General features: G+C 34.9%; 1 protein-coding gene across 6 annotated transcripts in view; it reads right to left on the bottom strand.

Annotated features, from left to right (window-relative positions):
- Window positions 1-713: 713 nt before the first annotated feature.
- The window catches only part of BBX (BBX high mobility group box domain containing), a 111,210-nt gene continuing 95,948 nt past the window's right edge, over window positions 714-15,975 (bottom strand). For 5 of the 6 annotated variants that reach the window (XM_081326697.1, XM_081326701.1, XM_081326699.1 and 2 more), the window contains 4 exons: window positions 14,839-14,987; window positions 13,064-13,183; window positions 7,830-8,022; window positions 714-5,122 (listed from right to left, as the gene is read on the bottom strand). In XM_081326697.1, coding sequence (XP_081182823.1) covers window positions 5,035-5,122; window positions 7,830-8,022; window positions 13,064-13,183; window positions 14,839-14,987 — 550 coding nt within the window. In that variant the 3' untranslated portion in view covers window positions 714-5,034. The remainder of the gene's footprint in view (window positions 5,123-7,829; window positions 8,023-13,063; window positions 13,184-14,838; window positions 14,988-15,975) is intronic. The other variant, XM_081326700.1, reaches the window with a different exon arrangement.

Below are 15,975 nucleotides of genomic sequence, written 5' to 3'. Positions count from 1 at the left end.
ATGAGAAAGATCTAATATAAATGTATTGTGCAATATATTTGTATGTATATATGTTTACATTTTGGATTTAAAATGTAAACCAAAAGCTAATGATAATATAAAATTATGATACCTGCCATATAGATATTACAATGAGAGGATTATTGTGGGTCATAAAAGATTTACATTGCTGAAAACTGCTGTATTTCCGTGTGATCCAAATAGCCATTTACTAACTTGAAAAGACTTCATGAGGAATCGTGAAAATAAATGAAATCAACTGAAGTAGTTTTAATAGAGGTAGCATCAGAATTAGTTGTAGAATACAGTGCAGCTGAGAGGCATAAATATACATTGGTACAAGGCAAACTCAATTATCATTATAAATTTTACTACATTTTTCCTTCAAAAACAAAAGCCAATCCCCCCCCAGTGAAATCATGTGATGTTAATGCCCTTTTCTTATGCTTTGATTAACTCTCATCACATAACTGTTTCTTTCAGCATACATTTTATATAATCACTGAATCAATCTTGGAAAACAAAAAGCATTCCAAGTTTTGTACTAAGGATTAGAGCGTTTCCAATCCCACTGATGACTGAAAAACAGGTATCACTGAGAATCAAGTGATAATTGTCTACAAGAACTCAATTTTTGAGTTTTGCAGTCATTATTCAGGGAACAATCAAGGTTTTTTGGGTATTATCTGCAAAAGTAAGTTATTGCACGGTTCCTCACTGCAGACATCAAGCTATATTTTTATTCTCACTCTGCCAATATCTCCAGATCTTCAGTAATGGTTACCATGCAAATGGATTATTCCAAGCCTATCAATGTGAATGTTGTGTGCACTTCTGGCCTCATCTTGAAACCAGATATTGTAGAAGGAATGCAGATATTCCCATCCTTTCTTATATATAAATTCAATAAATATTGTTACTTCCCCTACTGGGAGCACTATGAGAACTAATACTCTTGCATGTCTGTATATGGAGATAAAGTTGCAATGACTGTATATGCATTTTAAAAGCTGACTGAAATGTTCCTCAGGGGTACATCTCTTTTTATATATTAGATGTCACTCATCCCATCTATGTTATCTTTGTGATATCACACTATACAACTCTTCTGAGTTTGCAAGTGAATATGTAGAGTCCACAAATGATAAGTGATTAGCAGCTACATTTATGCAACAGAGGTTATCTAGGAAAAAATAGTGAAATTCACAATATTTTAGTTTGCTTTGTATGATACAGATTGAATTGCAGGTGAGGAAAAAAAAAGAACTCCTTTGCTTGTAACTTTCAGATATTGTATTAGTAAAAAGCACACTATATCTTTGTAAATAAATATATCCTATTTCTGGTATCACAGTACAATCCAGAGAAAAATACTGTCATAAGTACAACAGCATGATATAAGCTCCACAAGATTTTACATTAGTTTTGGTCTTGAATCTGGAAAACACCCTAACAGGAGAATCAAAATCTAATGCACATATTAAATACTTTGCAGAACTCATTTCCCATCCCACCCTCTAATACAGTACTAACACAATTACATGAAAATGACATTACAGTGTCCTCCCAGCTGAATCTATGCTTGCAATATCAGATACTATGTGTATATCTCAGAAGTATGTGAACTCAAAAATCACTAAATAAATAAACTACCATAAAGAAAATTGGGCAGTGCTAAATTTTATATTTAGAAAATATCTCATCTTCAGAAAGAGACCACAGAGGAGTAGAATATGATGTTTATCTTATTTAAATTTTGTTTGTAAAAGAAAAAAGACATATACAGGTTCAGACCTAGAGGATATTGTTAAATGCATAAATACTGATAACTTTGCTAAATTAGAACGGATTTGATAAACTATAATACAACATACTGGAATAAGCAGTAGAGAACATAATATTTTGGTTTTTTGAAATAGTTAAGGTGCAACATTTCTTGCTCAAAATGAATTCATGGACATAAGTTTGATAGTGAGATTGCTGGTATATGAAAATACGTATCACAGAAATGAAATTTCTTAAAACACACACAAATCAATAAAAATAAAGTAATTTAACAATACATTGTTGGTTTCACATTTTTTGTGCTAACAAATGTTCTTTCTTTCTGAAATCAGGGATCCCCATTCTAATAAATTCAGCAAGTCTCTAAAATTAAGACGTCATTCAACAACAAAAGAAACAAACCACAGGGCACAATTTATCTGGCTATTCTCCTGCAGAACCTCCATTGGAATGAATGGAAGCTGGGCAATACCTACATTCCAATGAGGATTCTGCAGAGAATCTCCCAAGTGGGTTGTGCTCCTCATGAACTATAAAGTTTTGCAGGATTTCTGCTACTCTTGGTGCCTAATCGCTTAAAAATTAAGCATATCTACAGAAAAGTTTATTAGCATCAGAAAACACTCATATTCAGTAAATTGACCCATATTCAATCCCTTGTCTAAGGGATAGTCAATGAAGTTTTGGAAAGAAAGGTAATCAAGATATTAATTTACTTAGAAAAAGCTAATTTTCCGCATACTTTATAAAGGTACCATTCATACAAAGAAATATTTTAGGAACAATATTGAAATTTAAAATGGAATACAGAATGATGTACTTTTGCAAAATGCAGCTATTCTAATGGATTCAATAGAATGTGTATGTTAGTACCACTGGTAAAGATGAAGAGGCTGCACCATAGGATATTTGGATTTCAGCTACTAACATATTTGAGCCATAGCTAGTACATGGTCATATATTCCTTTAGCTACCACAATATATGCTCAACAGTATGGCAGATGGCAGCATTCTATTTTGTTAAAATAATTTAGAAAATATTAACAAAATTGAACTATTAAAATAGCTCCACATGTTACAGCAGCATGTGGAAGTTTCTTCTACCTGAATTTTCTAACAAGTTTTTATTTTCTCATGTCTGTTGAAACTGTGTTTTTTATTCTCTTATTTCTTCAATATCTATAACTTTGAATGAGTTTTGATTTTTTTTACATAGGCCGAAGTGACAATTTTTGTTATCATCAATTATTACAAAGTATATGATCTGCTTGTTGTTTCTGATTCAGACCCTGAAAAGACATGCACTGATTAGAATAAAAGGCTAAGCCAAGCAAGTTTTAAGAGTCACTTTTCGTATGGCTGTTAAATCCAATTACAAAAACAAAACAAAACCAATAAAACCCCATATTCTCTAATAATTTTGTCACATACAAATGAAGGAGGCCTGATAACTGTGTAAATGCTCATAGAGAGATAATATAAAAGAGTATCACTGAACTAAACACTACCACAAAATTCCACCAGAGACAAGACTCATAGAAAATTATTGCTGGGGTCTGATCAATAGCATTTGGTTAAATCTTTGTGCTATGATGCAAATCAAAATAGGGAAATTTCTTGTGCTGTAAGAAGTACCCTGCATTAATGTGTAAATTTCCTGTCAAATTCTGATGAAAAATAAAATGTTGCTGCTAGGAGTATTGTTGCCCTGATCCAGTCAGGGCCTGTATACATGTGGAAGGAGACTTCCATTTGTGCAGCCCTAGATGGAAAACTGTGTGCACAGGTGCCAAATTTCCCTGTTTGATGTTACAGAAAATTACTGTAGTTGGGGCCTTGGACGAAAATTAAAATACCACCTACCAATTATTTTATATCATGCAGCCGATTTAGGGTGTCTTTTTAAAAAGAATTTGTATAGATGATGCTGCATGTTGTGTTGAACAACAGGAAACTGGCATATGTAAAGTAATTAAGAAATAACATAAAGTTTTAATTATATAAATGCTAGAACCTGCTCTGGCAAGAGATGTAGAGATGGGAAAAGGATGCAACACAGACTAAAGATAACACAAATTGAAAAATAGTCTGCTTGATGGCCTAAATTCTGTAACATTATTCCTCAATCATCTTCTACTTATATATTATACTCAGCACTTTGCCATCCCAAACTACCACTGGCACTTCATAAACTGATGAAGCCAATTCAGACTGTGCATAGTATTTATGACAATTCCAGTGTCCATAAAATGTAAAATATATTCATCAGTGTATATGTCAATGGAAAAGAATTTTCCCCAAAAGAGTGAAGTAGTACTAAGGTCACTTCTGAACAATATATTAATAGTATTTTCTCCATTCCACTGCTTTAAACTTACTCATTCTGGATTTCTGTCCAAAAATAAATGAAATTTTCAAGGCTTGAAATTCAAACCAGTAATCCGTAAGCATTGTTCTTATAGGTATGCCGGACCTTTGCTTTAAATGTAAATCTTCATTAATCTATGCTTAATTTTTTTTAAAAAAGCACAATAAAGCCTGTCGATATTTATTTTGCCAAAAATTCTATCACCCTGGTGGCAAATTCAGAAAAGTGCAGAACTTCTTGGCCGTATGGCCGCACATAGACCTCAAACAATGGTACACCTCCCATGCGTTCTTGGAGTCTACAAACAGGTTCTTAAATTCACTCTTAAATATAAATGTAGGCATAACCTATTATATAAACCATCCGAGAACTTAAATGTTCATGTAAAAAGGACTAAGATTATCTAGTAACTAGTGCAGTGTATCAGCTTTCTCTTTCTTTCTTTCTTTCTTTCTTTCTTTCTTTCTTTCTTTCTCTTTCTTTCTTTCTTTTTCTTTCTCTCTCTCTGTACTTTTGTTTAAAGTAGCTAGACTTCACATGAACTACTTTTGACAGAACAGGTGCTGTGTGAGCTACAGTAAAGTTTGCCTTCTCCATGTAACTGTGAATTTACCACTTTAAAAACGTTCACTAGAAAGCAAAGCTCCAGGATATTTCATTTCTGTTCCATAACAGAGAAATAACATCACTCTGATAGTACATTTTAGGCTCAAGCTAAAGGGACCTGGCCCAAGCTACAAGTGAAATCTGTGCCACACTGAACATGAACCACTCATTTTCAGTCTATGAGATCCTCCATCATACGGACTGACTACCATCCATTGGTAAAGACAAGGCTAGAATATTAGGCAAAGCACAATGTTTTACAAAAGGGTAGAGCTTCACTGGTCAGCACAGGAAATAAGCACTGGAGCCTGAGACATTTCTTTTGTCTGTCCATCACAGGGAAGAGATGCTGTTCTCTGATTCCTACAAAGGAAGAATAGATGTAATGTTAACTCAGAGAACATACCATTTTTTAAAACTCCAAACACTAAAATATAGCAAAAGCTGATTTTACTGGAGTTTGATAGAATGAATTTTTGTATACAGCAGACCAAATTTGGACAGTGATTTATGCCACCTGTGTGATGTATATGATGCAAGTCACATCATTTGCATATTATGTGTAAATCACACAAATGATGTAATTTGTGCCATTTCTATAATTTAGGTCATCACACAAATGACTACATATTTACAATGTCCTACTCTTAGATTCAATGGATTTTCTTTAATAAACAATCCTTCTTCCAATTAGTCTGTTAAAGTAGGATGTCACTGTATAATCAATTATATTCAAAGTGCCAATTAAATCATCTAGTAAGAGTAAACTTGTTAAAACCAAATTACAAACTTTTGAGTTACAGATGCTTTGCTGAAGAAAAAAAGATAATCTCTTCCTTAAAAAAACTCCTACAACATCTAGATGAAACACAGTTAACATATTGGGGATTAAGAAAAAAGGGCTTCTAGTATTGGATTCCTGCATTGGGCAAGAGACTGAAGTAGATAAAATCATTTTGAATCATTGCATTTTATGATTCAATGATCTAAAAAAGTTTGGTTTCCAAGTAATTTCTGTCATTTTAGAAATTGTGCTTTTCCTCTAAAAATAAGATAACAGTACTAAATAGATACAGGATACTGAACTGAGGTAACTGGAAATCTGCCTTCACATTTATATTACATTTACACTAGCTCCCACTAATCCTATTAATAAACCCACTCCTCATTTTGGTAATAACATGATGCGCCAAGTGACCACACTAGCAAAATGGAAAGAACAGAAAAGGCATATTTCTGTGCACGTCAATAGCAAATGTGTTAGACAATACATTTGAGATTCTGAGTGTACAGCTTACATAGAATACACACACAACTGGAAGGAATATTTTGAAAACAGCTCCTTAGCTTGTTTACTCTTTCAAACTGTTTCCCTAAAAGTTTAGTAACACCCTCTCAAAGGGTGCTGTTTTTTTGTTTTAAACCGGGAAGCTGAACTGCCTGCGCTAGTTATCAGGAATAGTTTTTGCTATATGAAAATCAAGGCCAATTTACTGCACTGTAGTTAGAAATTTCCTGTCCTTGATTCTTACATAATTGCCTTTACAAAAAGAACAAACTTTTTTTATTTTCCAAAGGCTGAATGCTCTGGGACCCTTGGTATTTAGTTCATTCCAGAAGATGCCTTCTATTGTTGTAATTAGACTTGCAATGTCTCCATGACAAAACTGTCAGAAACCTGGCAAATACATACGCTTGGCAGATAACATCTTCTGGAAGAATATGTTGTATTCTCAATTTGCTTACTGTGGTAAATATAGAAAGATTTGCATTTCTTTCGGAATAGATTTAGGAATTTATATATACACATACATATATATAGTTGTGTAAGCAAGTAGAAAGAGTATGTTAATCCTATAGTTTGGGAGGGCACCAAATCTTTGTGAAAGCTGGCATAGTTTTAAGAAGCCATTTTCGTAACTTTGTTCTTATTTTTTAATCTTTCCTTTTCCCCCTTAATATGGGAGTTGAATTCAAGCCAAATTCTAAATTTAAAACAGAACATCTTGAATATATACAGTACACAGTAGGTTTCACCTCACTAATACAATTCTGAACACAAATATAGTGGTCATTCCTATTTCCATTGGCATAGATAATAAAATTCGCATTTTGAAAATCATTATAATTGTTTCTCAAACATTTTTACAAAACTCCATACTGGTGAAAATTAAAATGCAATGAAATAATTTCCCAAAGTTTAATGCAAAAAGGAAGTTAAAAACAAGCAAAAATAAGAACAAAACAAACAAAAAAAATGTTGAATGACACACAGGTTTCACTTTCTAGTAACACAGCCAGTAGAACACTTTTTTTTATCACCTTTATCTCTCCTTCTCAGTATTTTAGAAATCAGTGACTGAAATTAAATTGATGTTCTAAGTTCAATAATTGTACTACTGACACACAAATCACATTTAAAAATGCTATCTTTGTGATTAAAGGGCGTACAATATTGTACTCTTTTTTTAAAAAAAAACCAATCTCTTTCGGCAAACAAAAAAGGTGCAAGCATTTTCAGAAGATCGTAAACATACGTATGACCACAAAACTTACATAGAAATACACACTAATTTTCATTTCAATATTTTGGTTCCAAAAAGAAGTAAAACTTGGCAAGTTCTAAGTTTTTCTTTTTTTGAAAAAGGGTGTGGGTTTAAATTAATATGACTTAACAATATGCACCCAGTATCATTCTATTATTATATCAATGTTCATAGGAAATAATCTATGCAACCAAATTATTGGAAGAGGCAATTACTACAAGAAAATATCTCCTTCCCACTGCATTCTACATTCCAGGCCTTTCCTAGGTGCACCTTGAATTTACAGGCTGCCTTTTAGGAATTGGAAACGCTATAGCAGGGAAAAGAGAGATATACTTTCCTCTTATTGGAACAAGAAGGTAAAGAAATCAATGGCATCACACAGTTACTGTATGGTCTGTACATATGGAATGTCTAGCTAAAATGCTTCATGAGGCTCAAGTAAACATCTCTTGATCTGGGTGCTTAACTTTAGGCACAGCTACAGATATAAAAAGGCATAGTTCCTTTTAACTAGTATTTACCTGTGCACATTTTCCATTGCTGCTACCTCTGCTAAGGCAGCTAGACTGAAGAATGCAGATACAGATGGCATGTCTGATGTCATACTATGACTTTCCGCCAGATCGTTGTTTAGCAAGGATTCCTTACTGCACTCCATCCCTGCATTTAATGTTCTCTGAAGACTATTCTGCAGTTGCCCTTTTGGTTTTATTTCTAAAAAGGAAGCAAAATAGCAAAGATTGTTTTAACAGAATCCAATCTTCCTTACACTGAGATGAAAATGTATTATTCGGGTTTTTCCTCTCTTTATAATCAAACCAATATGGAGACTTACAACATAGAAACAAATCTAGTCAATCAATTCCCCATTCAATTTCCACTGAAGGAAAATATAGGAAAGCTTTTGTCCTTCTAATACTTACCTTGAGATTGTGCTACATTCCATAGTCTTTAGTATATTATAAAATGTTTTAAATTATATGTATCATACCACATTTAAACAAGTCTTAATGTGGTACTTTGGTTTTTTTGCTAAGTAATTTAAGCATTATTATGAGGAAAACTAAAACATATCCTTTTGAAATATGAATTTAAATGGACTAGAACTGGCCACGTTAGCTCAGATGACTTACTAGGTATACCATAAGCCAAGAATGAAGGGACAAAGATACTGAAAAGAATAATACATCCAATAAAAGACAGAATCATAAATACAGTATTAGAAGCAAGGGAAATACATAAATATTAGTCTTATACAAGATAATGGATGTATAGATACAATGGCAGAAAATACGGAGGTATTCTATGGCAAACTGCAATAGGTGCATCATCCATGTCAAAGTGAAAGTATTAAACCAAGTCATCAATATAATAAGTACTATAAGAATAATGAAAAGAACAAAGTATGCCTATTTTATGGAAAATAGAACCTGCAGAACTACTGTAAAGAGACACTGTAAACTTAAGTAGAAAAACATTCAAAAAGGAAGAGATCCAAATACCTGTTAGAAAAAGTGATCAAGGTATCCCAAAGAAAGTGGTAAAAGTTTGTGAGCCTTTGCTTTCAGCTTTACCTGGCCATTAACAACTGCAACTAAACATTTCCAGTAATTGCTTTTTCAGTCTTGCACATTGGCTTGGAAGAATTTTAGTCCATTCCTCCTTATAGAACAACTTTAATTCAGGGATGCTGTTGTTGGTAGGCTTCCTTGCCTGAAGAGCCTGTTTGGGTCGTTCTGTAACTTTTTTTATAGGATTATGGTCAGGACTTTGGTTTGGCCATTCCAAAACATTAATTTTCTTCTGCTCTAATCATTCTTTGGCCACACAATTTGTATATTCTGAGACACTGTCTTGTTAATACAACTTGTCTTTTGGAAGGATCTTAACTCCACAGAAATTGACAATAGGAGTTTCCTAAAGTAATTAAGACAGGAAGTAGGCAAACATAGTCTCTTTAAAAGATACTGCATTCCTCCAGACCTCTCATATCTGCTGGAGAATAATGTTTTACAATCTCTTCAGAGGGAGCCAAATATGGGAGATCCTTGTCTTTTTAGTCCAGAAAAGACTTCTGAGGAGCTAATCCCTTCCTATTTTGACCACATTCATTAGTTCCACAAAAAGCCGAGTCATGCTCAGTCTGCTATCTTACCCCAAAAGTCAATGAATATGAAAATATATGAAAAGTAAAAAAAAAATCCAACTTAATATGAAGGCAAAGGCATTCTCAACTTGTATGTTTAATTAACTTAGAAGTGGCAATGAAGAGATGAAGTTAGTAGAGAGTTTTGTTTCTGGGATTCAGTGATAGATAAATACGGGCAGAGTGCTAGGAAATAAAGTACTGATGTTTGAGATGTGCTAGATTTATTTCGAGAAAGTAATTTGGGCCATGTAGGCAACATGAATTGCTTTATCAATTTTCTTCCAACAGCTTCAGATCAATGCTGAGGAAGAGAGCTGCTCGCATCTTTCTTTGCCAATGCTGGCTGAAATGCTTCTGGAGCTGGGTGGATTTAGCGTTGTTTCCAATGGAGCAACTCAGCCTGGGGTAAGTTTTGGTCAGAGTTGCTTGTCAAAAAGTCTGATGGAGGACATGCCACTTGACTCTTCCCCTGCACTAGACAGCATCCTTTACAGGTAATACAGGTAAGGAAGCCAGGAGTGCCTCCCTTCTGGCACAGCCAAAGCTTTTGATAAGTGCTAAAAACATAACACTTGCTTCTCTCCCTTACTACTCAACCAAGGCAATAGAGTGCAGTTGGACCCTTCTAGTATCACTCTGGGATAACTGGTAGCACTCAATGAAACCAATGACCCAGATGATCTTTGGTGCAATCTGAGGGGGTAGCAATTTGGCTGTCATTCTATGGTCACACCATGCAGATGATGCTATGTGAGCTGAGTGACCTTTAGCCAGGTGTGTATTTTATTTTAATTTTTATTTATTTTAATCCCATTTATATCCCACCCTTCTCCGAAGACTCAGGGCGGCTTACAATTTAAGCACAAACCAATGTGCTTAGCAATAGCCTTCATTCTATGTATATGCCTGCTTATTAGGACTTTTGGGCCCCCCCAAGCGGCATTATTACAAAGTCAGCTTATTGCCCCCAACAATCTGGGTCCTCATTTTACCTACCTCGGAAGGATGGAAGGCTGAGTCAACCTTGAGCCTGGTGGGATGCGAACCTGCACTAATTGCAGGCAGCTGGTGTTACTTAAGGAGGCATTAGCCCACTGCGCCACCAAGGCTCATGCTAATGTGTATGTATGGCTCCTGTAAGTTCTGGTCAAAGAAGGCTCCTCATAGCTTTCTCTGTATATTGAAAAGCTTGGAGAGGCTCCTAAATAGGTATTGTTGCAATTCCTCCTTAGAAGCAAGGGATTAATGTAGCCTGCTAAAACAAGTATGGGAAGCTCCTTTATTAAAAGCTTTATTCAAAGCTTTGTATTCGTTGCAACTTGCAACCTAGATTAACCTAGAAAGGAATATAATGATAAATTGTAAAAAAAAGAGAAGAACATTTTGGTGACAACAAATATTAAAATAATTAAAGGAGTTGTCTTTCTAATAATAACGCCCAGCTGTGAAAGCTGGAATCTGAAAAAAAAAGTGAAAAGAAGACAGTTACTTTTAAATTATAGATTTTGATATGTTAATAAAAGTACTATGAGCTGCAAGTAGAACCAATGAATTACATCTGACCAGATAAAGGTTTACTAATTGATGTGCATGTAATACAAGTATATGATGGGCTAGAAAAAGAATGATTATGCTTGGCAAGATTGAGGTAAATATAAGAGGAAAATATTATATATGACGGGTGAAGGAGGTCAAATAGATCAGGGTTTTTTAACCTTTTCACCGATTGTACCACTTTTAGGATATAGCAATATTCGAGTACCACATAGCAAGGTGTCAAAACTTTGATGACAAAAAAAAAACCCTGTTCAAAGTTGCAATTGCACTGAAATGACTAATGACCTTTTTTCACACTTATGACCACTGCAGCATGCCCAGGGTCATGTGATTTATATTTAGATGCTTGGCAAAGTCAATGGCAGGGCTGCTGGTGGCCAAGTGCTAAGGCGGGACTTCCCTCCCTCCCTCTTTCTCATGTCCACCTCCTTCTGAAGTAAGAATTTGAACCCCCTGCCCATATTTTCTCTCTCCCATATATTCATCAAACAAGGAAAAGCCTCCGAAGACAGAAAAGACAAGCTGCTGAACTAGCTTAAAAAGGCACATTCCCCATTAAGAATTAACTACTGGCTAGAAAGGAAAGTTAAGGAGCGCAGCTGGCACTTAAGGAAGAAAAAAAATGTAGTAAGTATTGGCTGCCAGCTAAGGCAGCCTCCCAAAATGGCTCCATTCGTAAGTAAAGGATTTTGCTAAAGGCAAAATCCATTCAGGAGAAAAATACTTCAAAATCCCTTGCAGCAAAAATTACAGCTAACAATAGCAGAGCAATAGAAGCTAACATGAGACATCAGCCATCAGCCAAATAGAAATTGCCAAACACTCCTTAAGAACACAAAGCCCACATTGCACAAATCCCAGAACTTCAAAGTCACAAAAGCACATAAGAATCCTTCCACTCTCAATCTCCCTCCCTCCATGCCTCACCTCCAGCCGATGCTGCCTTTCTTCATTCCTCATGGAGGGTAACCCCTCCCCCACTACATTTCTTGCCTGTTTGTTGCTGCCAGCACAGAAGGCTGCCACAAAAGTTGTAGATCGGCTCATGGTTGGCCTGCTTGATCTCCTCTCCTCTCTTCCCCACCCTCCTCCTTCTTCTTTCCCTTCAGTGCAGCTAGAGCTGACTGCACCTCCTCCCAAGACGGCTTTTTTTCTCTCTCTCCCTCTCCCGCCCAAACTGCCTCCTTTTATAGCCTCTCCTGTCTCTGCCCCGCCTTCCTCCTTTCTCATGGGGGAGGGTGAGCCAGAAGCAAGCCTGGGGCCTTTGCCTTGCCCCAGCCACTCTGCAGCTCCAGAGGACTCTCTCACAGTAAGTCCTTGCCTGCGCTGGTTCTTTCCCTCCCCCACTACACTTGGCTAGGCGGGCTGCGTACCACTTGCCATGTGTTAATGTACCACAAGTGGTACACGTACCACCGGTTGAAAAGCTCTGAAATAGATTACCAAAATGACCTTGGATCATTTATTACTGAAGAAAGGAAACCACAGTGGGCAATTGTCCATACAGTTGCTACAAGATGAACCTGCTCTATGCTAAGTAACCATGCTATCTAGTCACAAGACATAAAAGATTACATGATTCATTATCTATAGTTTTCTTGATGTACATTGATCGAGTAATAGGTATATATTTAATGAACTTAGCTTAATTCAGGATAGGTTTATTTCTTTTTAGAACTTTTCAAAGAATACCGGAACAATCCCAGGAAAAAGAAATTCTATAAAATTACAATTCAAGAAATTTTTGTACCAGAAATCTGGACCTTTTGATAAAAATATGAGGGCATATTTTTGGAATGGTCTAGTTCTTTCTTTAAGTTCTTTCTTAAATATACATTTTTTAAAAAATTCTTTACAGACCACTTCATTCTGAAACTGTATAACACTAACAATGCAAAATATATTCACTTGTATGAGTTGTTTAAACAACTAATAGCTTACAAACCTACATTTTTGCAATTTCTTTTTTGTTTCTATGATTCACATACAAAATTGAGTAATGAATGAATTTGTAGTAGTAGTCAAAGAAAGTCAGTCATATTTACTTACCCAGACCTTGCTCTGCTGGTGAAACTCGACCATCTGCTGTTCGAACAAGATGTGTGATCTTGGTTTTTCTTGCTTTTCTCTTCTGACTTCCAACCAATGGTTCTTGTATTACCACAGACTCTGTAAGATTTAGAAGAAAGTTAGAGCTGTTATTTTTCCCTAAAACCTCACTGGTGCTAGAATAAGGTTGCAATGGTGAAGCTACTTGACAGTTAGCAAAATATTCTACACAGATTTTTTAAGAAATCTAAATAAATGTAAAGAGCTAAGGAGAAATCTATCTATGCAGTTTCAATAAGGGTTAAAAGAATCACTATTTATTTAATTGAGTCAAAGCTTTTATCTGCACACTGAAATTGGGGAGGGGCACTTTATTAGCAATGCCATTGTTCTATGAACATTTTTTATAAGATTTTTCAAAATACAGGTAATGCTCTATTGATGACCATTTGTTTAATGACATCCAAAGTTTTGAGGACACTAAAAAAAGTGACTTACAACCAGTCCTCCCACTGGTAATATGCGGCTTTCCCAGGGGGCATCTGACATGGAAACTCAATAGAGGAAGCCACATTCACTTAACAACCATGTGATTAGTGTAATAATTGCAGCGATTTGCTTAGCAACTGTGACAAGAAAGTAATAAAATCGGGCACGACTCAGTTAATGGTCATATTGCTTAGCAATGGAAATTCTGATTCCAATTGTGGTAGAGAAAGACTACCTATAGGAACAATCTTTCAAATGTTGAGTATTTCATCCCACAAAAAGCAAATAAAAGTAACTTCATCTCAACCAAATTGGATTGTTTTCACATAAGCCACTCTATTAGAATTCTTCAAGCTGAATTATCTACTAACTGGTTTTATTTTCAGTATTTTTCATATGGGTTTCTCTACCTAAATAACATTAAATAACTGGTTCCTTCTCTCTGAGGAGAATGCTTTTAATTACATTTGCAGAGAAAAGAACTCATTTATGAGTAATTATAGAAGTATCTTAGCTGCAGAGACATGGCTTGATAGCACAGTAAAGTACTGTAACATATTAAATATCATATGAAGCAATGTATTTAATACTGAAGCAACATTAAAAATATCTTAGTTAACCAATTTGTTTACAATCCTCTGCATTTTGTATATAAACTTGATTCTAGTTATGTATGAGAAAAGGAGTGAAGGAATATAGTTTCTAGTTGATTGGCAGGAAACCTATGACTCAGCAGCATTACTGACCTTCTAGGTTGGATGAATCTCTAGTTCTACAGGTATCATATATACTCTTGACTAACTTTTGTTGGGTTTTATTTCATATGGCTAAACACTTTATAGTGTTACTTCATGAATCCTCACATGCCCTAATTGGCTAAAACTTCACAAATATATACATTTGTTTTCCTTTTTCCTAGGCTGAGAGAAAGTGACTGGCCCAAGGTTACCCTGTTGCTTCATGCCCAAGAAAGGACTAGAACTTAAAGAGTTTCCTGGTTTCTACCTGATGCCTTAACCACTCCACCAAATTATCTCTCTGAAAAGTTATCAGTAATGAATTATATATATTAGTAATGAATTATAAAGCAGAAATATATTACACAAAACAGCCACGGATTCCAGATTTGTCTTTTCTAGCCCTCTGAAATGCCAGGAGAAAAACAGAAAAAGAATACAAAAATTCTGACATTTCTTCATCTATCTTCATGCATAAATGAAGAGTAACACTTCTGACCTAAAAATATGGATTTGAGAAAGTGAGTTTGCATTGCTATAAGCACTTACCTTTGTTAGATTTTGTTTGGTCTACAGCATAACTGCCAACTTTTTTCTTTTTTCTTGGTAGAGAGGCATTTTTACGATCAAATGTGATTGGACTGTATTGAGGAAGGCTGTTAAACTTTTTCTCAAATTCTTCTTCCAGCTTTGCTAAGCTAAAGATGTGAAAGTAGAAAACCAAACAGATTAAAATAATGTAGATTTTGTTATACTAGGAAAATATGGAATAAAATAGGGGAGATGGTCCAGAGCTTGAATTCTCTTCCCTATACACTGTCTGGAGCCATCCACTCATGAAGAAGCAGAACCATTAAAGAGGAGTGATTCCCAACTCTCATTCGTGATCTATTCTAGAAGCATACTATTTTAATAGAATAGAAGGTGACCAAAAGATCTAGAAGGGCCAGTATGGCTGTATTCCCATATCCATGTATCAGTGTGGTCATCCATCCATCAAGCAATATTAGGACTTGTTCCTGTTCAGGGAAGTTTTGCACATATAGGCTGCACACAAATGATTTCCCATGTCTTTTAATGTAAGTACAATATATACTTGCGGATTAACCCATCTGTGGATAAGCTGACCCTTGAATTTTTAATCAAAAATTTTAATCAAAAATTTTAATCAAAATACCATGGAAAATATACCCTAGATTAGCTTCAAAATTATTTTTATTTATTTTAATAGTCATAATTATATAATAATTATATTATTACAATTATAATTATTTCATAATTATCTGTGAGTGACAGTTTTATGGTATTTTAGTTAAAAAAAAATCAAGGATAAGCTTATCTGTGAATAAATACGGGTACTTTAGAAAATTACTAGTGTATATATTTGCAGATAAGCCCACCTGGGAATAAGTAAAACACAGTTTGGGGGTTGTATTTTGGAACCTAAAATTCTTGACTTATCCATGAATATATAGGGTATACATGCATGCATGTATGTACTTGAAAACAATTCACTATGGTTTGACTTGTTTCAAATCTAAATCTTGTACATCTTTTTTGCAAACCTAAAATTTACAAATCAAAGAAATTGTGACTCAGATATTATAGGCCGAAACTGACAAAAGTGACAAAAATTACAAAAGTGAGCAAGATACCTATTTAACAAGATATTTCATTTTTAATGAT

Source organism: Vipera berus (assembly GCF_964194415.1).
Source record: "Vipera berus genome assembly, chromosome: 4".
Taxonomy (NCBI): Eukaryota; Metazoa; Chordata; class Lepidosauria; order Squamata; family Viperidae; genus Vipera; species Vipera berus.
This window is presented reverse-complemented; position numbering and strand designations above follow the sequence as displayed.